Source organism: Sorex fumeus, unplaced genomic scaffold (assembly GCF_029834395.1).
Source record: "Sorex fumeus unplaced genomic scaffold, SorFum_2.1 ptg000072l, whole genome shotgun sequence".
NCBI lineage: Eukaryota > Metazoa > Chordata > Mammalia > Eulipotyphla > Soricidae > Sorex > Sorex fumeus.
The window spans coordinates 49,824,963-49,852,872 of record NW_026606129.1 but is presented as its reverse complement, the minus strand read 5'-3'; the positions used below and the strand labels follow the sequence as shown (position 1 = coordinate 49,852,872).

Here is a 27,910-nt window from a genome sequence, read left to right as displayed (position 1 = left end):
TTTTAATTTGAAAAATGTCAGACATGCAGACACAATAACAAAAGAATATACATTGCCTCACATTCTGTCATCCCAGGTTTGAGCCCCCCCCCCCGTTCCATATGGTCCCCTGACCACCATCAGTAGTAATTTCTGAGTGTCGGAACAACACCTGAACACTATGGGGTGTGTCACCTCCCCACAAACAACCCTTAATCATCCTTAACTCCTCTCATGTACCTTACATTCTATTCATTATAATCTTTTTTAGAATACAATAAGAATCTTAACACTTCTCACCGCTTCTGCCTTGCCCTGAATCAAGCTGGTGTTTTTGTCTCTTTTTTGTTGTTTGTTTGGGGGGACACATCTGATGATACCCAAGGCTTTCCTCTGGCTCTGTGCACAGGGATTATTCCTGGAGGGACTTGGGGCCAAATGGGTTGCTGGGAATCTAACCCAGGTCAGCCACATGCAAGGCAACTGCCTATTCCCTGTAATATGGCTCTTGCCTAAGCATCTTTGGCCATGATCTCTAGGCTCCGCAGGTCTCCCTATTTCCTCTTTGCTATAAAAAGCCATTCTTCACGATTTGCATCCTGTTAACTCAGAGTATGTCTCTTCTCTGCTCAAAACTCTAGAATGGATCCAATGTTCTTCAGAGGACAGGTTGATGTCATCACATTGGCACAGAATGACCCCTTTCATATAGATCTTCATTACCTTGATGCCTTGCCCAGTCCCACCTCTCCCTCTCCTTCACTCTGCTATAGCCACAAAGGCTTTCCTGTGGTGCTCCAAGTTTTTAGGTTCAGTCTATTGTGGCTTTGCATTTTCTTTTTTTCTTCTTGGAAAGTCCCTCCCCATCTATCCCCTTCTGTGGAGACTCATTTGCATTCTCAGTGAAACCCTTCTCAGTTTTTGAGTCTAGGCATCCTCTTTGGAAACTCTTTCTTACCTTATTAAAATAGCAAATTACTAGAGCTCTGTACTTTAACTCTCTGGGCTAAATTTTCCTCATATCAATTATTTTAACCCCTAAGACCTGTGGTGCTCAGGGCTTACTCCTGGCTTTGTGCTCAAGGATCACTCCTGGCGGGACTCAACGGACCACCTGTGGTGCTGGGGATCCAACCCGGGTAGGCGGCATGCAAGGCAAGTGCCCTGCCAGCTGTACTATCTTCTTTGGCCCCACTTAAATTTCTGTTACCTTCTATGAATACTAGAAGTTTGGGTACCTTATATGTGCTGCGAAATTAGATGTAACTTCAGTATTTTTTTTTTTTTTTGCTTTTTGGGTCACACCTGGCGATGCACAGGGGTTACTCCTGGCTTTGCACTCAGGAATTACTCCTGGCGGTGCTCAGGGGACCATATGGGATGCTGGGAATCGAACCCAGGTGGGCAGCGTGCAAGGCAAACGCCCTACCCGCTGTGCAATTTCTCCAGTATTTGGAAGGGTGCCTGGAATAAACGCAGGGGACAAACAACTTGTGCAAAGGAGTAGAGAAAGAGTAACCACAAGGAAGAACCCTTTGAGTAGTGGAAGACTTTCTGGAGGAGTTTGTCCATTACCCACCTGGCACTCCCAAACACCGCTCAGGGAGCATCACGCCAGTCCCAGCCCCCAAACCACGCCCACAGGAGGGCGGAGCGGAGCCCGGAAGCAGCCTCCGAGGCGGAAGCAGTACTGTCTGTCCAGGCCCGGCTCCGACTTGCCCTGGGTTTTCGCCCCGCCCACCTCAATGTGGGTGAAAGTTCGTCTGTGCGGGCACTGAGGCAGGGGCATCGGAGCTGGGCGGGCTAGCAACAGACTAGCACACTACTGCGCGGGCCATGGCCGACGAGGCGAAACCTATCAGTCCGCTCAAAAACCTGCTGGCTGGCGGCTTTGGCGGTGTGTGCCTGGTGTTTGTGGGGCACCCCCTGGACACAGTTAAGGTGCGTGGAGGCTGGGGCGCATGCTGGTGGAAAAGGCCCGGGTCCGCGCGGACTGCAGGGGCTCGCGCGAGGCGCGGCCGCTGACCAGCGGGGGAGGGGGAAGTGGGAGTTTACGTGAGTGCTCTGGTAATCTTCCTTTCTCCCTCCGCCTTCGGGTTCGGAGGAAGCTCTTCCTTGGGTTCCACACCATGCAGAGTAAGTTGCCTCTGACTGCCAATTAAGGGCTTTGATTTAAAGTCCTCTGTCCAGCAGTCTCTCCTGACCTTTGCACCACTTCTTTGGGGGGTGAGAAAGAAAAAGTGCCTTCTCAAAGCTCTGATTTCGGCCAAACTCAACTGTCATCAAGGTTGAAACAGATCGATTTAAGTCAGCCTCCGGAGGAGAAGCTTAAAGACTGGGCACTGTGGTCATACCAGATTTCTTTAGACAAATTGTCCGGAGTTCTCATACCGTTTCTGGCCCCCTGCGGAGAGACTTGATCTTCCTCAGAATGTTATCCCAAGTTAGCCAAAGTGGCTTCCTCTAAGATACAATGGTGTCAGTGACCAATACCCTTCCAGGGAAAGCAAAGACAGACTTTGCCCAGGATCCACCTTATTTATCCTCCAGGTTCCAGGCGAGGAAGGCTGGACCACAGGGGGAATTGGGGGCACTTCTCTTCGGGCTTCTTCCCAGGAGTTTGCATTAGACTTTGTTCCTTCCCCAGTGATAGTTTGAGAAAGGCCAGACTCCATGCCTTATGCTTTAGCATTCAAAACTCCATCCTAGCTTTCTAACCTAATTTCTGAACAGACACGTGTGAATAAATCGACTGATCAGAGTCAGAGAGGGTTGTTGGGAAGCCTAAGAAGTTTGTTTGAATGTCAGATCGCGTTTCCTCTGTGGAAAAATGGCTTTTTCCTCTTGGCAGGTTTGGGCAGTGTGCTCTCTGCTGCCTTTCATCTAGAAAGGGTGCTGAAACCATTCTAGTTTCAAAGCAACCAATTATGTTTCAGGGCACAGTGAAACAAAATTAGAGGCTTATTCAGTTGATTGTAAATCCTGTGCGTCAATGCTTCTCAGAGAGGGTTCCAGCAGCACTGTCTGGAGAGGGAGAATTGTCTGTCTTGTATGTCTTTCTATTGTTGGCTCATGTTGGTACAGAGCCTTTGAGCTATAGATACCTTGATAGCTCTTTAAGGAAAGAAGAAATTTTTATTTTCTACCTTATGTAAATAGGGCTGGAGTGATAGCACAGCAGGTAAGGCCTTTGCCGAGCACGTGGCAGACCCTGCTGACCTGGGTTTGATTCCTCTGCTCCTCTCGGAGAGCCCGGCAAGCTACCTAGAGTATTTCGCCTGGCAAAGCCTGGCAAGCTATTCTATTGATATATGCCAAACATAGTAACAACAAGTCTCATAATGAAGATGTTACTGGGCCTGCTGGAGCAACTGGATGAACAAGGGAAGGACAGTGCTACAGTGTTACATTATGTAAATGTTGCTGCTATCTTCTTCCCCATCAGATGCCAATCTCAGGCAAGGCCGATGACCTCTGCACTGTAATATAAAGGACTGAAAATTCTCGAGAGATAAAGGGATAAAGGAAAGTAGGGCGAAATTTACTTCTACAAAATGTCTTTGTTGGGGACAAAGCAATAATATAGTAGATAGGGTGTTTGCCTTGGACATGGCTGATCCGGGTTCAATTCCCATTGTTCCATATGTTCCCTGAGCAGCACCAGAATTAATTTTTGGTGCAGAACCATCAGTAACCCCTGAGCACTGCCGGATGTGATCCAAAAAAAAAAAAAAAAACTTTGTTGACTACTTTATCTAACTGTTCATAGACTACTGTAAATGGGAGTGAGGACTGGAGCTTTATATCAACCAGATTTAGTTTTAGATCACTTAGAATTTACCAACTCATTTTCCTTGTCTATGAACTAGGAATCTCTTATCTAGAGTCATTAGCTGTGAAAGAAATGGTGAAAGTAAGTGAATGAAGAAATCAGAAGTCATTCTCCCTCATAGTGTGCAACTAATGACTTGTGAGTACAGAGTTTGAGTAAATAAGTGGAAGAAAGAGAAATCTAAATCCAACTGATTAAGTGAAAGCAGAAGACCTGTGTGTACAGGTACAGTATTCTCTGTTCAGTTTGCCGTTTGAGCCACTTCTTCTGACAGACATCTGATTCTGAGAGACCACTTTTATCTAATTCTGGGAGATCACTTTTATGTGGTTGGCTTTGAAGGTATCAAATGTGAGGCCTCACACATGCAAGGCAAGTACCTATTGCTGAGTTGCATCCCAACCCCAAGATGACTGTATTTTAACTTTTGCTTTCAGGTGCGGCTACAGACACAGCCCCCATGTTCTCCTGGACAAGCTCCCATGTATTCTGGAACTCTTGACTGTTTCCAGAAGACTCTTGTTAAAGAGGTATGGTATCTCCATGCTAGCATTCCTCCTGCTCCAAAGAACACTTCGCAGGGTTGACATGTTACTCCCCAGAGGGTGAAGGGAGAGTGTGTGTGTTCTTCTGTGGTTCTTACCCAAACAATGATTTTTCTCACTGTACCATTCTCTGCCTTCTGTTGTCTTGTTTCCTGGAGTCTTTGACAGTTCAAGTTACTGTTTTATTTTAAAAAATCTTTTGTTGGGGCTGGAGAGATAGCACAGCAGGTAGGGTGTTTGCCTTGCACGCGGCCAACCCGGGTTCGATTCCCAGCATCCCATATGGTTCCCTGAGCACTGCCAGGAGTAACTCCTGAGTGCAGAACCAGGAGTAACCTCTGTGCATCGCCAGGTGTGACCCCCCAAAAAAAAAACCTTTTGTTTTTTGGGGCCAAATCTGGCAGTGTTTAGGGCTTACTCTGGTTCTGTATTCAGGGGGATGTTAAATGGAAGAAAACTCAAGTCTGGGTCATTGGATCTATAGGGATAAGTGTCAGAATTTTACATAGTCTGGAGGAAATGTCAATCTTTCAGATCAAGATCACCAGTCTCCAAACTCTTAGGGACACTTAATTGGTTTTAGGTTATTAAGTGATGATGTAATAATTTATAAGCTATTTATTAGAGTGAAACATAGGTATATTATTTTATTTTTTGTTTTTTGGGCCACACCTGGCAATGCTCAGTGGTTACTCCTGGCTCTGCCTTGAGGAACCTGGTAGTGCTCGGCGACCATATGGGGTACCTGGGATTGAACCTAGGTTGACTGTAAGACAAGTGCCCTAGCCACTGTGCTATCTATCTCTCTGGCCCCAACATGGGAATTTATATTGTTTTTGTTTTTTGGGGCCACACCTGGCTATACTCAGGGGTTACTCTTGGTTCCTGGAAGTGCTCAGGGACCAAATGGGATGCTGAGGATCAAACCTGGGTAAGCCACATGCAAGACAAATGCTTTACTCACTGTACTATCATTCTGGTCCACCAGCAGGAACATTTTGAAGTTTTATTTACTAGAGATTTTATCACTCATTTCATTGGTCTGTCAATTTCATTGGTACAGGTACAAAAATGATCTGTTTAAAAATTTTTCTTTGCTCCTATATATAACTCATATGAATAATACTTCATTAGGTCTTTCTTTCTTCCTTCCTTCCTTTCTTTCTTTCTTTCTTTCTTTTTTGGTGGAGTAACACATATTTTTTTATTTAAAAAATATTTTTGGAAACTACAGAGTATTTACTGAAACGTACTTATGTGTTCAAGAGAGAACAAGGGCTTATAGAACAAACCTGGGTCTAAGTCTATTTAGTATTAGTAAACATTCAGAGACCAAGATTCTTCAGGTGTCACCCTAATAAGGAGGGAATATTGACAGGTGAGCTTGAGTGTGGGGGAGAAGTTGTTTCCAGGGTTTCCACAAGACCCTGGATTTCCATAGTAGGGGAAGATGTTTTAGAAATGGAGCCACCCCCACACCCCTGCGAGACAGTTCTGCGTTGGTTTTGGGAAGATCTGTGTGAATGTCCAGTATTTGAGGCAAGCCCAGTGCTCCCTTGAATGTGTGTGATCCTGCTGTTTCTCCTCTCTCTCTGCCCTGAGCAACTTGAATATTTTAATTTTATTTATTTATTTGGGGGGATTTTGAGCCACATTCGGCTGTGCTCAGGGCTGACTCCTGACTCTGTGCCCAGGGATCATACCTGAAGGGGAATGAGGGACCATATGGAATGCCAGGGAATCAAACCCAGGGCAGCCACATGCAAGGCAAACACCCTATGGTCTGTCTCTGGGGTCTCACAACTTGACCATGTTTCTATTTGTTTCTAAACTATATTTTGTCTTGTAATTAAAGTGAAACAAGTAGTAGTCCGTTAGAGAAAGACTTATGTGAAAGTAACAAGGCTGTGTCAAAGTAACAAAGTAATCTTTCTCTCCTAGTTTTTTCAAGGTAAGTTCTTAGGTTGTTTCTGTTTCTTTTCTTTTCTCTTCTCTTTCTTTCTTTTTTTTTTTTTTTGGAGGGGGCCCTCACTGGCAAGGTTCAGGAGTTACTCCTTAGATTAAACTTGGGTGAGCCTTGTGCACGGTAAGTATACCCTACCCATTGTATTATCTCCCAGCCCCTTGTTAGGCTGTTTCTGCCTAACTATATAATACACAGTTCATATTTGTTTTATTTTATTGATTTATTTTGTCTTATTTTGGGCTTGGTGATTGAGATTAAGACTTTATACAGATGAGGCATGTACTCACTCATGGAGCCACATCCTTGGCCTATAGCTGATGTTTTTATAAGTTTAGTTACCCAGTTACCCATTTAAGGTAAATGGTTTATCTCTCCTGCTTCCACTATTTGCTTTTTCTGCTTTTCCCATAAAAGTTTATCATATAGGGAGCTGGAGTGATAATATAGGGCATAAGACACTTGCCTTGCATGTGCCTGACCTAAATTTGATCCCTGTCATCCCATGTGGTCTTCTGAGCTGGCAAGAAATGACCCCTGAGCTCAGAGACAGGACTAACTCCTGAGCATTTCCGGGGGGTTGGTCCAAAAATAAAAAGAATTTACATTGTTTAATGCAATTTATTATTTTAATTATTATAATTTTATATTCATCTTTTTCCCAGTTAATTAAAGTAATGCGTTATGGTGTTTACTTTCTTTCTTTCTTTCTTTTTTTTTTTAATGTAGGAGTACTGCTATTTATTCAGCCACTGATTAGGCTGATTGAATTGGGCATGAACTCCACCTTACTCTTTTTTTTTCATTTTTTATAATTTTATTTATTGAATTACTGTGAGAGCAGTTACAAAGCTTTCAGGGTTTAAGTCTCAGTCATACAATAAAACACCCGAACCTTCACCAGTGCCCATTCTCCACCACCAAAAACCCCAGTGAGCCCCCATCCCACACCCTCCCCCTACCTGTGGGACAGATGATTTCCACATTACTCTCTCTCTACTTTGATTACATTCAATATTTTGACACCAGACTCACCATTATTATTTGGGATTTTACCTCAACACTCAGATCTGTTGAAAAGGAACAGTAGAAAATTTGTTTTCTATTGCTGGTTATGAATAACATATGATGTCACATGGCTGCAGTAGTGGCCACACAATTTTGAAATTCCAAATTTTTTTTTTTTTGCTTTTTTGGGTCACACCCAGCAATGCTCAGGAGTTACTCCTGGCTCATGCACTCAGGAATTACTCCTGGCAGTGCTTGGGGGACCATATGGGATGCTGGGGATCGAACCTGGGTCGGCTGCGTGCAAGACAAATGCCCTACCCACTGTACCATCACTCCAGTCCCGAAATTCCGAAATTTTAACAATTAAATCTGGAGGGATTTCTGCCCAAACATGCTGGGTTCCGAGATTTGTTCCTGAGTCTCTGGGATCATGGCTCTTAAGCAGCTTGATCAGGAGCCACAGAGGCTGTTCGTGGGCACAACTTTGGGTCTTGTTGGGATGGGGAGGAAAGGGCTCTCTCTACCCCCATCCTATGAGGCCCTGCATGTGTCGTCACTGCGGGCCCAAACCAGACTGTCCAGTGGCCTCTCATGGACAGCGGCCACCAAGCTGCCAAGGGGGAGCAGGCAGAAGAGGGACAGTACCCTTTGCCCCTGGGGTCGCCCGGCGATAGTAACCTACTGCGCAGTCCAGACACATTTCTACCAAAAGCCGCTGGGTTTTGAGATTTGTTTCTGAGTCTCTGGGATCATGACCGTTAAGCAGTCTGATCAGGAACCAGAGAGGCAATGCCTCCAATTATATAGCTGAGCCAGAGGTGGTTTGTGGGTGTGTCTCTCACACACCTAACTTTTGGCCGTTTACTTTCTTGGTAAACTTTTCTCCAAGTTTTTGGGGTCTGGCCAAAGGCACAACAGCAATTTTGGGGTATCTGGAAGTCTAAAGGCGCCATCAGGCTGCTGATACACTCGCCTCACAGGTACAGATTGACCTGCTGGAGGCACCATACCCCTTAATTTCTTTTTTGGGGTGGGGAGGAGATTCCCCCTGGCAAGGAATTGGAGGATCATGTGGTGTTGGGATTGAACTAGATTGGCTACATGCAGGGCAAGCACCTTTCTGCTGTACTATCTAACTCTCATTTTATTTATTTATTTATTTATTTATTTTTCTCCCCTCCCCCCAACTCTCATTTTAGTGTTTAGAAAATTTCTTAATCACAAGCCAAAGAGATAGATTGTTTGCAGTTTGATCCCTAGCACTTCTTGTCCTCCAGTCCCCTGGGATGATCCCTGAGTATAGAGCCTTAGGAGTGAGCCCTAAGCATAGCTGGGCATGTTCCCTGAATAAACAAAACTCATTTCTTAATCACCTATAATTTCAATTCAGGGAAGTCAGACTCATTGTACAGCCTAATATGTTCGCTATTTGTTTGTGTGTTTGCTTTTTTAGATTTTCCACTTAGTATCTTTTCTCATATCACAATTTGATTTTATGGCTGTATAGTAACCATATATGTAGTAACCATATGGCTGGAGCGATAGCACAGCGGTAGGGCGTTTGCCTTGCACGCAGACAACATGGCCGACCCGAGTTCGATTCCTCCGCCCCTCTCTGAGAGCCCGGCAAGCTACCGAGAGTATCTTGCCCGTACGGCAGAGCCTGGCAAGCTCCCCGTGACGTATTCGATATGCCAAACACAGTAACAACAAAGTCTCCAATGGAGATGTTACTGGGCCCGCTCGAGCAAATTGATGATCAACAGGAGGGCCTTTACTTTACTTTTACTATAGTAACCATAAAATATATGGAATTTCCATAATTAAAATTTCTATTTATGGAATTCCCAGAATTTAATCTTCTGTTGGGGAGCTTTTTTTTGGCCACACCTGGCTGCTCTCAGGACTTCTTCCTGGTCCCACACACAGGTATAACTTAAGTTAGGGCTTGGGGGTCCATATAGGGTGCTGGGAATCCAACCATACGAAAAGCAAGTGTCCTACTTACTGTACTATTACTCCAGCACCTGGCAATGATCAGGGGTTACTCCTGGCTCTGTACTCAGGAATCACTTCTGGTGAGCTCAGGAGACCATATGGGATACTAGGGATTGAACCAGGGATGGTTACCTGTTCTCACTTCTAGAAATCACTTCTATATATCTAAAGAATATGAAAATACAAACACAAGAAGCTATATCCACCCCAGCGTTTTTGTTTTTGGGTCATACATGACTGTCCTTAGGACTTATTCCTGGTTCTGTGCTTAGGGGACTATATAGGATCCCTAGGATTTAATACAGGCTGGCTGTGTGCCAGGCAGGTACCCTTCCTGCTCAACTATCTCTCTGACTCCATCCAACCTAATATTTTTGGCAATATTATTTATAGTAGCTGGGACCCGACTGACCCGGGTTCAATTGCTCCGCCCCTCTTGGAGAGCCCAGCAAGCAACTGAAAGTATCTCGCCCACACGGCAAAGCCTGGCAAGCTCCCCATGACATATTCGATAAGCCAAACACAGTAACAAGTCTCACAATGGAGACATTACTGGGCCTGCTCAAAAAAATCGATGAACAACGGGAGGACAGTGACAGTGACAGTGACAACTGGGATATTAAAACAACTGATATGCTTGTCTGTGGACTGTTCGATCAAGAAGATGTGATATATATATATTTATTTTATTTTGGGGACCACACCTGACAATGCTCAGGGGTTATTCCACTCAGGAATTACTACTGGTGTTTCTATGGGGACCATCTGGGATGTCAGGGATTGAACCAGGGTCATTCACATGTAAGGCAAGTGCTCTACCCCCGGACTATCTCTCCAGCCCCAAGGATCTGATATTCAGTGAAATACTGTTTATCTTTTAACAAAGATGAAATTTTGGGCCAAGTATGTGGCTTAGGGATAGAACAGTTGCCTTGAGGACGTGGGTTCTATCCCTGATACTGGAAAAAAAAAAGAAAAAAGGTAAAAACTCACAGAAGGAATCCAGTGGGATTATGCAAAACAGAATAAATCAGAAATAAAAAGACAGGTATTAGATTATTATATTTACATGTGCAAAATAAGGAAATAGAATTGTAGAACTGATAAAAACAAAATAAACCAGTGGATACTGACAATAGAACTGAGGTTATCTAAGGGGCAAAAGGTGGTACTGGGAGAATGGTGGAGGCAGTGTAAGAAAAGGTGGTGGGTTTTATTTGTTTGATAAGCTTATGGGGTGAGGAAGATAGCTCAAAGGGCAGGAGTGCATGCTGTGCATGTGGGAGCCCTGGGTGTGATCTCCAGCATTGCATGGTAACCTCCAGCACAGCAGGGAGTGACCCTGTAGCACTGACCTTGGAGTAGCCCTAAGCTACCATCAGGTATGGTCCTAAAACAAAATAAAATAAAACTATTCCAAAATTTTGCCACCTTCTTAATGCCCCTAGGGCCGGAGCGATAGCATAGCTGGCAGGGTGCTTGCTTTACACATGCCTGACCCAGATTTGATTCCCAGCATCCCATGCGTATGATCCCCTGAGCTCACTGGGAGTAATTCCTGAGTGCAGAGCTAGGAGTAAACCCTGAGCACACTGGGTATGACCCCCTTCAAAAAGAAATCTAAATGCCTGTGTCATGATTTTTACACCACTGAGTATTTTGTTAGAATACATTTCTGGACAGACAATTTCCTGCTAAAATCATAGTGCAGACTTCCTTTTAAAATGAAGCTCTTCTCAGTTTTTTCAGCAGTGTGGAAAAGGATAGCTATTTCCAATATGGGGGCTCTGCTTCCTTTTGCTCTCTTTGCTTGGAGAAGAGGTTAAGGCAGGATGCCACCAGGCAGAGAATCTTCTGCTCCTTGTGCAGTGATATAGATGGTGGTGGTGGTGGTGTAAACAGCTTGTGCTTCTGTGATTCCTTGCAGGGCATCACAGGACTCTATCGGGGCATGGCTGCACCCATCATAGGGGTCACCCCCATGTTCGCTGTGTGCTTCTTTGGATTTGGTTTAGGGAAGAAACTGCAACAAAAATCGCCAGATGATGTGCTCAGGTAAGTGCTTTTAAGTTTGGTTCACTTGATACTTTTTTTTTTCTTTTTGGATCACACCTGGCGATGCACAGGGGTTACTCTTGGCTTTGCACTCAAGAAGTACTCCTGGTGGTGCTTGAGGAACCACATGGGATGCTGGGAATCAAACCCGGGTTAACCGCGTGCAAGGCAAATGCCCTACTCATTGTACTATCTCTCCAGCTCCAAACACTTGATACTTTTCTTCCTGGTGTATGACATGCAAACTTTGGGTGGTAATATAGTTCAGCAGTAGAACATATGCCTTGCAAGTATGAGACCCTGGGTTGATCTTTCACATAAAAAATTAAAATTTAAAACACTATAGCATTGTCCTCCCATTGTTCATCGATTTGCTCGGGCGGGCACCAGTAATGTCTCCATTGTGAGACTTGTTGTTACTGTTTTTGGCATATCAAATACTCCACGGGGAGCTTGCCAGGCTTTGCCATGTGGGCGGGATACTCTCAGTAGCTTGCGGGGCTCTCTGAGAAGGACGGAGGAATTAAACCCAGGTTGGCCGTGTGCAAGGCAAACACCCTAACCACTGTGCTATTGCTCCATATATATGCCTCGCTTTGAATATATTATATATGTGTATATATGCACACATATATACACATATATAATATATATTACATATATATATTTGAAGGAGCTTCACAAGCACTACTTGGGGGCATAAGGGCAACTCTCAGTATTACTCAGCCTGACTCTGCAGGGTTATTTAAAACAATAATAATATTTAAAATAATAATGATAATAATAATAAAATTACATTTATAAAAAAGGAAAAGAACCTTCACAGACAGACAGAGATTGTTTTTCTGAGCCCTAGAGGCTGCCCCTGGGAGCTCTGCACAGGAGAGGTACTTGACTTTCCTTTGCTCTGTCAGTGGAAAGGGATAAGGCACTCCTCCATCTTCAGATGTTCTTAATTTCTTTTGGAAGGTAGTATGGCTTACTAGGGATATTAGTACTGCCACCTTCCGGGGGTCATTGGGAGGTCTGAATACTAAACTCTAGAAAAAATGAATGTTCACAGCATGCTCTGGGTTCTATCTCCAGTACACAATGACTCCTATTACCATGAGACCTTCCATCCTGGGTGGCCATAGACTCCAAGAACTGCTGGGTATACTCTCTATTTTTAAAACATGTTGAGAGCTAAAACCTTGTTTTTCTTTTATCTGGTTAGGAAAAGGGAAGATTCCAACTTTTGTTTTACTTCAATCTTATGACCATAATTATTTCAAAAACTGGTTTGTCTTGTAGTGAAATAAATGGTATATTTCCCTTTGGTACACTTTTAAGAAGTTAGATTTGGGTATGCAGAGGCATATACAAGTCAGTCTTTGTTGGATGCAGAATTCTGAGTGGAAACATAGGTGACAAGGTGCTCTAGCTTTGAGCTGTGTTGGTGACAATTCCTGGGAGTGACTGCAGGGACACACAGGGGCAGATGGACTTGGGACCCAGAGCTCAAGGGAGAAAGAGCAAGATTGCCATGTGATGGATTTTGGTCACTGTCTCAGACTCCAGCATGCTTAGGTCAGGTGAACTGGAATCCTTGTGACCTTCTTCTGCATATGCCCAGTTTGTAGTAACAGTTGGATATATCCCTGAATGTGATGCACAGGGGTTACTCCTGGTTCTTCATTCAAGAATTACTCCTGGTGGTGCTCGGGGGACCATATGGGATGTTGGGAATTAAACTCGGGTCGGCCGCGTGCAAGGCAAACGCCCTACCCGCTGTGCTATTGCTCCAGCCCCTGCAGTGGGAGCATATGGAAAGAAGCATTACCAGGAAGGTTCAGCTTTCCCAGGTATGGCATGGGCCTTGCAGTCTCAGTGTTCACATGGTAGCCTGTGCATGCTCTGAGGTCCCACTCACAGGGAAGGTCCCAGTCTCAGGAGATTAAGGTATGCCCAACCTGGAGTCTGGGTATTTTGGGAATAATAGGCAGGAGATGAGGTTTCATTAGTGAGGGCTCTTGGGGATAGCACAGAGAGCTGACAATGGGAAGGAGGTCACACATGAGAACAAATCATTTGCCTGTTCAGTAGTTAGTCTGTGTGCTGGGCTTGCATGCCTGAGGAAGCTGTGCAAGCCCAGGCTGAGATATGTGTGAGGAAAAGATCGGACTTTGAGACTGGTACTCTGCTTGGTAGGAAGGACTAGCAGTGGATATCTCCCTACTTCCATTTGGACTTCAGTGCTTCAGGTTTGGGGTCCTTTGCAGGAACTGGCTTGAAGTTTCAGTTTTTAGAGTCTTAAGATCAGGAAAAGCCTGAAACTCAGTTATCCAAGTGAAATTTTTAAAAAATTTGTTGGTTTTGGGCCATACCAGTTTTGCGCAGAGCTTATTCCTGGTTCTGTGCTAAAAGTTAACTCTTGGCAGGTCTTGATCATATGTTTTGCTGGGGTTGAACTGGGTCTACTGCATGCAAGGCAAGCATCTTACCCTCTCTACTATCTCTTAAACCTTACAAGTGAAGTTTTTTTGTTTGTTTGTTTTTGGACCACACCCAGCAATGCTTAGGGTTTCTTCTGACTCTGCACTCAGGAATCACTCTGCACTCAGGAATCACTCCTGGGGACCATATGGAATGCAAGGCAAACAAGGCATACAAGGCAAACACCCTACCTGCTGTGCTAATGTTCCAGCCACCTTACAAGTGAAATTTTTAAACAATTGTGAATTGGGGGGATTCTTCTGAAATGACAATTGTAACTTTGTCTCCCGTTGTCTCCAGACTATGCTGGTATTAAACTCAGAAGAAAAAGAGATGGGAGAAGTGACATAGACAGCTGAGGATATCCGTGGCTAGAGCCTCAGACTCCTCTAATTAACTCAGTGTGGCTGATTCTATGGGGATAGAGTGAGGATCCATCTCTCTAGTCAATGGGAAAATCATTATTTGCAGAGGATTACAGGATCCATCATGTTTCCCTGGGAATCATCCCTTGGTCTTTTACAGTACCTCTGCACATTATTTCTCAATGGACTTGGCTACCCTTCAACTAAGCTGTTCCTTTGACTTTGGCAACAACCTGCTTGAGTCTCGGGTTGAAATTTTGTCAGGAACTTGGTGATCAAGAGGAGGTGAGACTGGAAGTGAACCCATCTAAGATCCAGATCCTTGGTTAGAGGCTTTTCCTCTCTCTCTAACTCTGAATTTTACACTTGAGTAACTAATACTCAGAGAATCCTGTACATTTGCCCATAGCTATTTTGCATGACAGGCCCAGAGAAGAAACTTTCTCTCACTATAAAGCCCTTTCACTGGATGAGATCACCTAAGTGTATAGATGTACCTTGTGACCAAGCTCCTCTTGCCTTTGGTGCTGGGAAATTTGACATTTGAATACACACACCTAAGACTGATTTTGTGTGTGTTTATGTGTATGTGTGTTAAATATGATTTGTTCTGGTCTGTTGACCTGTCCAAGTACTTTATTTTTCCTTTTTTTTTTTTTATGGGAGTGTAGTGCATTGGCTATTGGGGTGTTTGGGCCACACCAGTGATGCACAGGGACTAGTCTACCATATGTGCTGCCAGGTTTGAACCTAGGCCTCCTTCAGGCAAAGCATGCACTTAGGCCTGTTGAGTTCTCTCTCTAGCCCCCAGGTACTTACTTTTTCGTTCAAAATCATTCTTCTTGCTGGCATTGCCTGGGTTATTAGTCATAGGTACTTAATTCTGCTTTCTGTTTTTAATCCCTCCCCACCCCCAACTATCATGGAGGCCAGTCTTAGTGGTGTTTAAGTTTGTGGCTACTTGGGACTGTGTTGTGCTGGAGATGGAACCCAGTCTTGCACATACTAGTCATATAGTCCACCACTAGAATCACATTCCTGGTCTGGTTTTTGTTTCCAATGCAGCTACCCCCAGCTCTTTGCAGCTGGAATGTTATCTGGAGTTTTCACCACAGGAATCATGACTCCTGGAGAACGGATCAAGTGCTTATTACAGGTAAGGGTGTTATCTGGGGGTGGGAAGTGTGGTCACGGGTGTGGCGGGGGAAACGGAATTGCTAGTTTTACCATACAGTATACAAATTTGTGTGGCTGTTTATGTCCTTTTACTCTTTATAAAGGCTTCATTCAGGTCAGGTGTGCAAAACAGTTTCAAGGTTTTCAGGAAAATGGAAGCAATCGTAGTAGAACCAAGAACCAGGACAATATAACAAACCAACCAAAATGTCACATCTGTGACATGTCAGCCCAGGCTTATCCACCCTTACTAGCAGCTACTTCCTGGAACTCAGCGAGGTGAGTCATGTTTTAGCAGAGATGAAAAGGAAGCTACTTCTCTCTCTCTTTTTTTGGGGGCTACCCCTGATGGTGCTCAGGGCTTAATCCCGGCTCTTTGTTCAACTGGAGATTGAACCAGGGTCAGCCACTTTCAAGGCAAGCATCTAACTTAACTCTCTGCCCCTTTGGGGCCCTAAAGCTACTTCTTTTTCTTCTTGTTCTTTGAAGGTCTTTGCAGGTATGTTCAGGAGTCCCTACAGAACCTCTCCTGGGTTATACTTGTGCTGACTGTGTGAACCTGAAAGTTCGTGCTTGGGCCTTGCAATGCTCTACTGCTTGGATTCAGTGATCACAGTCACACCCAGCGTTGCCCTGGTGACTGTGCAGTTCTGGGAAGTGCCTTGTGCATGCAGAGGGCTCCAGCTTGAGCTATCTTGCCAGCTCAGACTACTTCTGCCCATTATATCTCTTATTTCTACAAGATGCCCAAAAGCTAAGTGCCCTTAGAGTTATCTGACGTAATCTCAGACTGAGGGTGGTTGCCTGCCTTACTTTACAGGGCTCCTTTTCAAAAAGAAATGTTTGGGGCAAGAGTGATAGCACAGCAGGTAGGGTATTTGCCTTTAACGCGGCTGACCTGGGTTCAATTCTCAACATCCCATATGGTCCCCCAAGCACCGCCAGGAGTAATTCCTGAGTGCAGAGCCAGGAGTTATCCCCTGTGCATGGCCAGGTGTGACCCAAAAAGCAAAAAAGTGGGGAAAAAAAAGAAAAAAAAAGAAATTTTCATATGTTCTAATTCTACCTAACTGAGGTAACAACACATAACTTTTACTAGAAAATTTTGATAATACAGAAATGTGCAAAGAAAGAAAAAGTACTTCCCAGGATACTTTCATTCACTGAGGTAATATTTGCTGTCTTGCTTTGGGCTTGAATTCTTGTGTTTCTGGTAAACTTGTGTATTAAGAAATATTATCTTTTTTTTGGTTTTTTTATTTGAGCTGCACATGGCAGTGCCCTGGCATTAGCTTCTGATTTATAATTTCAGCCAGCCTGTGATAGTTGAAAAATTTATTTCATGCTGATATTGTTGGCAATGTTAATTATTTCTATGAATATTATTTATTTGTGATTTTATTTTGTAAAGTGCCTATATTCTTTGCTCACTTTCTCTGTTTAATTTTAGTTGTTGTGGGGCTGGAGCGATACTATAGCTCACCTGTGTTCCATCCCAGGCATTCTCTGTGATCCCCTCAGCCTGCCAGGAGAAATCCCTAAGTGAAGAGCCAGGAGTAAGCACTGAGCGCTGCTGGTTATGGCCCCCAAACAACAACAACAATTTTTTTTTTTGGTTGCTGCCATTACTGTGCCTAGGGGCCACAGGTGGAGGTGCTTGGGGCCATTCAGAAATGTACTCTACCGCTTGAGCTATATCCCAAGCCCTGTTTGTATTAATTAATTTTTACTATTTTAGTCTTAACTATGAATTAAATTAATTAATTTTAATTATTTTTTATATTGGGGCCATACCCAATGATGCTCAATGCTTACCATTGTACAGTCTCTTTGGTCTCATGAACTTCAGCTATAAAGTAAACTGAATTCATTATTTTTTTACATTTTAATTTACTTTTTAATTTTTTTTTCCCTTTTGGGCCACACACTAGTAATACACAGGGGTTACTCCTGGCTCTGCACTCAGGAATTACTCCAGGCTGTGCTCTGGGGACCACATGGAGAGCCAGCAATTGGACCTGGGTCAGCTGCGTGTAAGACTCATGCCCTACTGACTGTACTATCACTCTGGCCCCATAATATCTTTTACTCACGGAATTTTACTGAGTAGAAGTTTTTGGTATGCTCTCTGATTATCTACTATAACGGCTTTATTTAATTTTTTTTGGCCACACTGGCTATGCTCAGGACTTACTTCTGGCTCTGCACTCAAAGGTCATTCCTGGCAGGGCCCAGGGGACCATATATGGGGTGTTGGATTGAACCTGTGTGCACACAGGGTCAGCTGCAAGGCAAGTAAGTGATCTACCTGCTGTCCTATTTCTCCGGTCTTCTTGTTTTATTTTTATTAAAAAGTTAAATTAGCTATCTCGCAGTGATTCAATAAAAAACTGGAAAAAAATTTAAATTAGGGGCTGGAGTGATAGTACAGTGGGTAGGGTGTTTGCCTTGACCTGGGTTCAATCCCCAGCATTCCATGTAGTCCCCCAAGTACCACCAGGAATGATTCCTGAGGGCAGAGGCAGGAATAACCCCTGAGCATCGCCGGGTGTGACCCAAAAAGCAAATAAATAAATAAAGTTAAAAAAACCTCCAAAATAATTTGCAAGCCTAAATGATTTTATTATAAAATTCTACCAAATATTTGAAGAATTAACACCAATTATTTACAATCTCTCTCAAAAAAAAAACAGTAGAGGATGGAATACTTTCTAATTAATTTTATGAAGCTGATACTAGTTTTAGTAGTATTTGACATAAAAACCAAAGCTATTTTAAGAAAGAAACATAGACCAGTATCATTTATGATTATAGGTAAGGTCCTTTACAAAATATAAGCAGGGGCCTGGAGAGATAGTATAGAGGTTAAGACTACTGCCTGGCATGCAGTCAACTGTGGTTTTGTCCTTGGCATCATGTTGTCCCTATTGCCCAACCCTACATATTGTATTTTAATTTTTAGTATGCTCAGTGTGGGGCCAAAGTGATTATATAGTAGGTAGGGTGCTTGCCTTGCACACGGCCAACCAGGTTTGATTTCCAGCATCCCATATAGCTCCCTGAGCACAACCAAAAATAATTTCTTTTTTTCCCTCTTAATTTAATTTTGACTTAATTAGGGGCTGGAGCAATAGCACAGCGGGTGGGGCGTTTGCCTTACACGTGGCCAACCCAGGTTCGATTTCCAGCATCCCATATGGTCCCCCGAGCACCGCCAGGGGTGATTCCTGAGTGCAGAGCCAGGAGTAATCTCTGTGCATCACCGGGTGTGACCCAAAAAAAAATTTTTTTTTCACTTAATTAATTAATTAGTTCTTCGGACTGTACCCAGTGATGATCAGGGGTTGCTCCTGGCTCTGCACTCAGTTGTCACTCTATTCTCTCTCCTGCCCCTGAGATTTCTTTTTCTTTTTTTCTTTTTTTTTCTGAGATTTCTTTTTGACTCATGGGTTACAATCAGTTTCCAGAAGTTAGAGATTATTGATTTCATTGTGACCAGAATATTGTGTGTAATTTACATTCTTTTAAATTTATTCTTCCTCTCTCTCTCCCTCTCTCTTCTTCTCTGTCTGTCTTTTTGTTTTTGTTTTTGTTTTTGGTCTGCACTCAGTGGTGCTCAGGACTGACTCCTGGCAGGGCTCCAGGGCTGTGGAACCTTGTAGATCATGTGCAGAGCAAGTGCCCTGTTCTATCTTCTGGCCCTTTGTTCAGCTTCTTGGATCTCTAATGTGTATCTTGCCAAATTTAGAAAGTTCTGACAGTGACTTCTATTACGTTCCAGTCCTACCTCCTTTATTCCTCTTCTGGACTTTGAGGACATAGAAATTTTTTCTTTTTTTTAATTCCCACAGGCATTCTGTTAAATTTTTTTAGTTTGCACTGCACTGTCCTCCCGTTGTTCATCAAGTTGCTCAAGTGGGTCCATTGTGAGACTTGTTGTTACTGTGTTTGGTATATCGAATATGTCACAGGGAGCTTGCCAGGCTCTGCCGCACAGGCGAGATATTCTCGGTAGCTTGTCAGGCTCTCCAAGAGGGGCGGAAGAATCGAACCTGGGTCAGCTGGGTTGGTCATGTGCAAGGCAAATACCCTACAGATGTACTATCGCTCCAGCCCTATTTTAGTTTATTTTCTTTTTATTCAGACAAACCTTTCCATGATTCTTTCTTCACCTATTTTTTTCTCTCTTCCCACAGTTCTATTGTACAGACCAGTTACTAAGTTTTTTATTTTGGTTGCACTTAATTTTGTTGTTGTTTGGTGGGCCCGCCTGGCAGCGCTAAGGGCATACTCCTGGCTCTATGCTCAAGAATCACTCCTGGTGGGGAACAGTGGCCACCATATGTAGTGTTGGAGCTGGAATCCAGGTCAAATGCGTGTAAAACCTTATCCACTGTACTATCTTTCTGGCCCCCCATCGTGTTTCTTTAATCCTGTAATTTTCCTTTAGGCTAAATATGTGGCTCAGTGGTAGAGCATGTACCTCAAGTGTCTGTGAGGTCTTTGTTTGATCCATTATACCATACACAGACACACGTGTATACACACACAAAGTTCTCCTTTATATTCTCTATTTCTGTTCTGAGACTTTTATAATTTATCATGTTTCGAGTGTATTATTTTTTTTGCGGGGGGAGTTGGTTGGGGAGGGAGAGGATGCACCACACCCAGAAGTGCTCAGGGCTTACTTCTGGCTCTGTGCTCAGGGATCACTCCTGACAGTCTTGGGGGACCATATAAGGTGCTAGGGTTGGAACTCTGGTTGACCACCTGCAAGGCAATATTATTATACCTGCCTGCTATATTATCTCTCCAGGGCTGCATATTCTTAATTGTATCTTGAAGATTTTTAATTTTTAATCAGAATTGCCTTAAAATCTGTTATGTAACTAACTTTTTTTTGCAGGGGTTGCCCATGCAGCAGTGCTGAGGGTTAACTCCTGGCTCTACACTCAGTAATTACTCTTGGTGGTACTCAGGAGGCCATACGGGATGCTGGGGATTGAACCTGGGTTGACCATGTACAAGGCAAGCGCCTTACCCACTGTGCTATCTCTCCAGCCCCTATAGCTAACTTTTTTGGGGGGACCGCACTCAGTGGTACTTAGGGCTACCCTCAGAGGTATTTGTTTGGAGATTGGGTATTAAATCTGGGACTCTGGCATATCTTGATGTTGGCATCTCTTGCCCTATTTTGATTAAAATTTTTTTAATTATTTTTTCTTTTTGGGTCACACCTGGCGATGTACAGGGGTTACTCCTGACTCTGCACTCAGGAATTATTACTGGCGGTGCTCAGGGGGACCATATGGGATGCTGGGAATTGAACCCAGGTCTGCTGCATGCAAGGCAAATGCCTTACCCTCTGTGCTATCTCTCCAGCCCCCTGTTTTTTTTAATTTTTAAAAATTTATTTATTTTATTTTTTAATTTGTTTATTGAATCACCATGAGATACACAGTTACAAAGTTGTTCATGATTGGTTTTGTTACACAATGTTCAAATAGCAGTCCAACCCTGTTTCTTTAAATTTAGGATCTTCCTGGTTTTGAGCGTGGTGGGCAATTTTCAATTAAAACCTGAATATTTGCATATTACGTTGAGACTCTGACTCTTATGTCAACTTGGTTTTAGCTCACTTTCTCTGATCCCACTTCAGTAGGGATGGGAAAGATGCTACCATGTTATTGCTAGGCAGAAGTCTGGTGCTCTGCCTGGCCTCTGTTGATATCTCAGGAATACTTTTTTTTCCCTCTAGGTGTGGGAGTTTCATTGTCTCCATTGACACCATGGGATAAGAGATGCACTGGTTACCATTTGCGAAGGATGAAAGTCCTTGTTCCCTACTTGGCCTTCTCTGACTCCATCCTGACTGCCTGTCAGGTGCCTTTTTACAGCTTTCTGAGGTGGAAGACTGTTTTTTATTGGCAGCATGGATGGAGGCCACAGTTTTGTCTTTAGTTTTTGGCCAGAACAAAATGTTTATTGTGACAAGCTTTCTTTTTTTTTTTTTTCTGTCTTTTTTTGGGGGGGAGCTGGAGTGATAGCACAGCAGGTAGGGTGTTTGCCTTGCACGCGGCCGTCCTGGGTTCCATTCCTCTGCCCCTCTTGGAGAGCCTGGCAAGCTACTGAGAGTATCCTGCCCACATGGCAGAGCCTGGCAAGCTCCCTGTGGCTACTAAACAGCAGTTACCAAAAATAGTAACAGTAACAACAAGTCTCACAATAGAGACGTTACTGGTGCCTGTTCGAAGATGCTCAGAGGTTGCTCCTAGCTCTGAGCTCAGAATTATTCCTGGTGGTGCTCGGGAAACTATGTGGGGGCCAGGGGTTGAACCTGGGTCAGCTGCATGCAAGATAAATACCCTACCAGCTTGTACTATCTCTCCACCCACCTTTTTAGTCTCCTGTTACAGACTGTCAACTCTCAGGTGCAAACAGAAGTTTCCAGCATTGTACTTGGTGTGGGGATGGTATTGGGAATTGAACTCATTACCTCGTACTTGAAAACCTTCAGAGCCTTTGAGCCATTTCCCAACCTCCACACTGTTTTTCAAATAATGTTTAGGTTTTGTTGTTGATGTACTTAGCAGGAGGAGTTAGAAAAAGTACTTCCTGGAAACAGAAGCCTGTTTATTGATTTTCACTAAGGGGATGTTTATTTTCTGTAGCTTGTCATAGCTTCTTCTGTTTCCTTTAGGCTTGAAGCCCTTTTCTGCTTCTAGGTGAAACATTCCCTACCCATATTCTTCTCTCGCATTCTGCCACTCTGCGGGGTGATTACTGTCTGTACCTCCTCTCTGTTCTCAAATCCTTGCCCTCTTACTAGTTGGCTTGGCTTCCTACTTCACTGAGAAAATAGAAATCACCAGAAGAGAGCTTTCCTGGATTGACCATCACTGCCATCCTCCAACTGAATAGCACCTGCCTTGTTTTCTGCCTTGTTTCCACCAGGAATGGTCTAAACTTCCCTTCAGTTTTCGTCCTTGATAGTATAGCAGTCTGGGCATTTGCCTTGCATACTTCTGACCTGGGTTTGATCCCTGAAACCACATATAGTTCACCAACCCCCACCAGGAGTGATCCCTGATCAGAGACCCAGGAGTAAACCCTGAGCACCGTTGGCCCCAAAACAAAACGGCAGTAAAAAAAGGTATAACAAACTGCAGCTAATTTTGTTATGTTGGATATGTACTGTTAAAAGAATAAAGGAGAGAGGAAAAAGGATGTTTGAGACAAGGTTGTGCCTGGAGAAGCAGGGAATGGATCTCGTATGTAAAGGACTAGCTCTAGTCCTTTGAGCTAGCTCCCTACTCTCTTAAATGTATTAATTTTAGAAATATTGGAATCCAGAGATGTAGCTTAGTGGTAGAGCACATGGTTTGTATATATAAAACTCTGGGCACCAAGGTTTGATCCTGGATACCAAACAAACAAATATTGGCATCTTTCCCCTTGGAAACTTTTCTTAGCTAGAGCAATGACTCTTTGTAATCACTTCTTTTATATTCCTTAAAAATGTTTTAGAGTATTATTTATTTAAATTTTAGTGTTAGAAGTACATATAGTTTATTGCTCTTTCAATAGGAATTCTTATTTATCTATTTATTTTTGTTTTTTGGGTCACACCTGGCGATGCTCAGGGGTTACGCCTGGCTTTGCACTCAGGAATCACTCCTGGCAGTGCTCAGGGAACCATATGGGATGCTGGGAATTGAACCCAGGTCAGCTGCATGCAAGGCAAATGCCCTACCCGCTGTGCTATCACTCCAGCCCCAGGAATTCCTTTTTAGAGGGTGTCCAACACATGACACTGCTGAGTACTCAGTAGGCCTGGTGCTCAGAGGTCACAACTAATGGTGTTTGAGGGATCATGTGATGCTGGGGATTGAACTGAGCTTCCTATATTCAAGGCACATCCCAGACCTTTGGCATATCTCTCTCACCCTCGAAAGGGTCTCTGGCCCTCGAAAGGGATTCTTTTACATTATTATTGTTATTATTATTTTTGGTCAGGGTCCCCTGACCCTGAAAAAGCCTCCAATTCAGTAACATTGGGAAGGACGAGAAAGGAGAGGTTGCTAAAAATCTCAGGGCTGGAACGAATGGAGAAATTACTGGCGTCTGCTCAAGGAAATCATTGAACAATGGGATGACAGTGAGATAGTGATTTTTGAAAACACACCTGAGTAATCTCAGGGTTTACTCCTGCCTCTGCACTCCGGGATCACTCCTGCTGGGACTGGGGGGACCATCTGTAGTGCCAGAGATGAAACCCTGGTGAGCACTATGCAAGCACGCCCTCTGCCCACTCCAGCTCCTTTTCTGTCATTGTAATTTTGTTGTTGTTGTTGGGCCACCCCTGGCCATGTTCAGGGTTTACCCCTGGCTCTGCACTCAGAGATCACCCCTGACAGACTCAGGGGTTCCTGGAATCAGTCCTGGGTCGGGCACATGCAAGGCAAGTACCCTACCGGCTGCACTATCCCTCTAGCTCCCGTTTCCATAATTTTTAAACTGGTATGAAAATTATGGGACTGATTACTTTTATTTCAAGTTTCTCTGTGGAATTGTTAAACCTGAACTCTTTCTCCATTTTTAATTACACCTTGTTTGATTCCACTGTGAGTTCTCATTTCTCTTTGCTCTATATTTTCTGTGCATCCTGATCGGACCTGTTCTCCTTTTAAATCTTTTTGGGGGGCTGGAGAGATAGCACAGCGGGTAGGGCGTTTGCCTTGCACGCAGCCAACCCAGGTTCGATTCCCAGCATCCCATGTGGTCCCCTGAGCACCACCAGGAGTAACGCCTGAGTGCAGAGCCAGGTGTAACCCCTGTGCATCGCCAGGTATGACCCAAAAGCAAAAAAAAAAAAAATATTTTTGGGAATTCCCCTTGCCTGCCCTCAGACTCTTGCCCCTTAGACCCTGGCCTTATTTTTTTTTTATTTTTATTTTTTTGCCTTTTGGGTCACACCTGGCGATGCACGGGGTTATTCCTGGCTCTGCACTCAGGAGTTACTCCTGGCGGTGCTCAGGGGACCATATGGGATGCTGGGAATCGAACCCGGGTTGGCCGTGTGCAAGGCAAACACCCTACCCGCTGTGCTATCTCTCCAGCCCCCAGACCCTGGCCTTATTTTGTAGCAACTTCCACCTGTATCACATGTTCCAAATACCCATTTGACATAAAAGTCTTTTACTGTTTGAAGACATAAAAACCACTTTCACATGCATGTTGTAATCTGTAATCTGTGGAGTGTGTCTGTTTTGCTGTGGCTGTGGCTGACTTGATGACTTCTTGGCTCCCTCTCAGATCCAGGCCTCTTCAGGGGAGATCAAATACACTGGTACCTTGGACTGTGCCAAGAAGTTGTACCAGGAATCAGGAATCCGAGGCATCTACAAGGGGACTGTGCTGACCCTTATGCGAGGTAACCAGTGAGGCCCTCCAGCTGAAGGCATCTTGGGGGCACTGTGGGCACCACAGAGGCTCTCGCCTAAATTACCTTCTTAGCTCTGGCACCATACAAACGATCACAGCTCTGATAAGACTAACATTGTGAGTCCTGCTTGTCCACAAGGTGAGCCCTGGCCAGAAAAGACACAAATGGGGCGTGGAGCAGCCTTTCAATCCTTCCAGGTGTGGACATCATGATAATGGCAGTTGGAAGGGAGTATCAGGTGTCAGTCATGGCCAGAGGGATCAGTGACTGAGGAAGTACATTGCTTCCAGGAGGCGGTGCCAGGAGAGTGGCAGTTTACAAGGCAGAGATTGCCCTTGGTCTTGGCCTGAGATGACTGCTTGAAGGAAGGCTACAAATCAGCGGTTGCCGTAACTGCTCACCTGTGCATGCCGCTCTCTTGGAGGGCTTTGAAGATAAACCAATGTCCGTGTGTTTGTGCTCACTCTTGCCAGAGTGCTATGAGGAGCTTCTCAGGACACCTTGAAGGGTCCAGGGCCAAGTTGGGCTTTTCTGAGTTCAAGAAAGTTGAGAACTTTCTATAATTCAGTTCATGTCTTTCTTGCCACTAACAGATGTCCCAGCCAGCGGGATGTACTTCATGACATACGAGTGGCTGAAAAATATCTTAACTCCAGAAGGAAAGAGGTGAGACTCTAGAAGAACTTAGAAGCTGCTTTACCCAGTCCCGGCTAGGCTGCCGTGCCTTAGGTCTGAAGGCAGAAATGGGGCTTGCTCTTGGCTCCTTGTAGACTTTCCTCTTGCTTCTGAGGTTCAGCTAACACTTCTTACCCTGCCTCCTCAGTGGAGCAAGTATTTGAAACAAATGCTTGTTATCTTCAAAGAGGGCCAGCTACCATGTCACAGAAGCCCTGACCTCCCCCCTCCAGCCAGTTCTTGCTCTGTAACTGCCCTGTTTGCCACAGCGGGGAGGTCAGAAAGTCTCTCTCAGAACCTGTGTTTGACTGGGACTGTGGTTGGTATTCTGCAGTGTCAGTGAGCTCAGTGTGCCTCGAATCCTGGTGGCTGGGGGCATTGCAGGAATCTTCAATTGGGCAGTTGCAATTCCCCCAGATGTGCTCAAGTCCCGCTTCCAGACTGGTGAGTGGAGGGTAAAGGAATGGATGGCTCTGTGGGAGGAGGTAGGTATAGGGGTGGGGGGAAGAGGAGTGGGCTCTAAACTGGTTGCCCTTGATGGGTAGCTCTCTTAGACCCTGGGATACTGATTCTTCTTGGGAAAACCCAGTCTCTCTGACCATCATGCTTCCTCATAGTCATTTATGTTCCGGGAACTCTACACTCCTTTTCATATGGCCTAAGTACAAAATAAGTGTGCTACAAAGTCAAATTTAGTTTTCTTCCCCATGGGCAAGAGAATTGTCTCATTTTTCATTCCTCTTCTGCATTTCTCAGTAATTTAGGCATCCATGTCTTTTTGTCCCAAGGTAAACTCTGTTGTTTGTAGACTGGTCCCAGATGACTTGCAAGGTGTCCCAAGGGCTGTGATGCCACAGAAAATCTCGACTTGTCTCTTTGTAGTCACCATGATCAGAGAAGGAAGCTTTAGGAAGCCCTAACTCTTGGGTTCTGTCCATAGCTCCACCTGGGAAATATCCTAATGGTTTCAGAGATGTGCTGCGAGAGCTGATCCGAAATGAAGGAGTCGCATCCTTGTACAAGGGATTCAATGCAGTGATGATCCGCGCCTTCCCAGCCAATGCAGTAAGTGACTGGTGGGACTGTGCTCTTCTTTCAGGCTCAGAGCAGGGTGCAGCTAGACTGGCTTCTGCTTATTACTTGGATTGGTTCCTTGGATTGGTTGGAGTCCTCAGTTTTCCCCACACAACCCTTGGCTAGAGTCTCCCTATCTCTTTGAATTGAGGGTCTTTGAGTTCCTCTTCTGGTGGTTATAGACTGGGGAGATAGTTCAAAGGACTAAAGTGCAAGTTTTACTTGTGGGAACCCTGAGTTCAATCCCTTGTACCACATGATCCTCCAGCACTTCTGGGCGTGCCGTCCCCACCCTCCAATAAAAGAAGTGAGCAATTATGTAGCATGCATTTTCTTCCCCTCTCAGGAATGAGAAAGAACAGTTTGAGTTCTAAGAGTAGTAATGAAGTTAGAAGGAGCCCAGGTCCTGATGGCAGGCTTGGTGCTGGGATCTTTATGAAGAATCACAACTTCTGCTGACTTCTCTCTTTCTCCCAACCCCTCTCCAGGCTTGCTTCCTTGGCTTTGAAGTTGCCATGAAATTCCTTAATTGGGTTGCTCCCAACTTGTGAGGATGAAGTGCAAGGTTCCAGATACCGGAAACTGTGACAGAAGAGGAACATGGGGCAGGACTAAAGTGTTCTGTAGGGTGGTGGGATGGTATGGTGGGATCAGTACTCTGTGTGTGGATGTGGTAAGACCATTGCCTTAATGACATTCTCTACCGTGTAAAACTTTGGTGTGCTATTTTCAAACTTGAATTCACTCTTGTCAATTTACAGAGCCTCAAAAGGATTTGGAGATGGAGTTAGTAGCTTCTAGATCAGATGCCACCTGTGGTCTGTGTGCCGCCAGTTGATTGCTGATGACTATACCCAGCATAGTTCTTGCTAAAGGAAGGAATCTCTCACTGCAGAGACTATGCATATTTTCCACCAGCTGGACAGAAATTAGACTCTTGGATCCCTAGCATAGAATACTAATCAGATTTCCAGGGTACCATCTACCTCTGACTTATACATGGGGATGTGGACTTGAAACCCACATCTGTCTGCCCAGGTGGATTGAGTATGTGCATCTAGAGGCAGATAGGTTATTAAAAATCAGGTAAAAATTTTTTAATGCATGAAAGTAATAAAAATGAAAACTTGAGTAGCCTAATTTTCCAAGAGTAGGTGGAGAGCTTCCTCTCCTACACCATAAGTTTTTACTCGATCGTCCTAGCCTGCTGGGATAAGTGAGAAAGCCCAGAGTGTAGGAAGGTTCTTTTTGCACATTCTTTTCTCATGAGAGTGCCCTATTTTAACAGGAAACAATAAATATTGTTTCTAATTTTTG

General features: G+C 44.3%; 1 protein-coding gene across 1 annotated transcript; it reads left to right on the top strand.

Annotated features, from left to right (window-relative positions):
• Window positions 1–1,644: 1,644 nt before the first annotated feature.
• Window positions 1,645–27,910, top strand: SLC25A20 (solute carrier family 25 member 20). The gene is made up of 9 exons (XM_056128966.1): window positions 1,645–1,920; window positions 4,249–4,341; window positions 11,256–11,383; window positions 15,289–15,379; window positions 24,715–24,832; window positions 25,438–25,510; window positions 25,854–25,963; window positions 26,460–26,584; window positions 27,082–27,910. The coding sequence occupies exons 1-9, from the start codon at window positions 1,816–1,818 to the stop codon at window positions 27,142–27,144; spliced, it is 906 nt and encodes a 301-aa protein (XP_055984941.1). The 5' UTR covers window positions 1,645–1,815; the 3' UTR covers window positions 27,145–27,910.

Bases quoted from the DNA above. Each gene is read 5' to 3' on its own strand.
- SLC25A20 (XM_056128966.1), top strand. From the start codon at position 1,816: ATGGCCGACGAGGCGAAACCTATCAGTCCGCTCAAAAACCTGCTGGCT. The intron at 1,921-4,248 runs GTGCGTGGAGGC...TTTTGCTTTCAG, and splicing joins ACCCCCTGGACACAGTTAAG to GTGCGGCTACAGACACAGCC. The intron at 25,964-26,459 runs GTGAGTGGAGGG...TTCTGTCCATAG, and splicing joins CAAGTCCCGCTTCCAGACTG to CTCCACCTGGGAAATATCCT.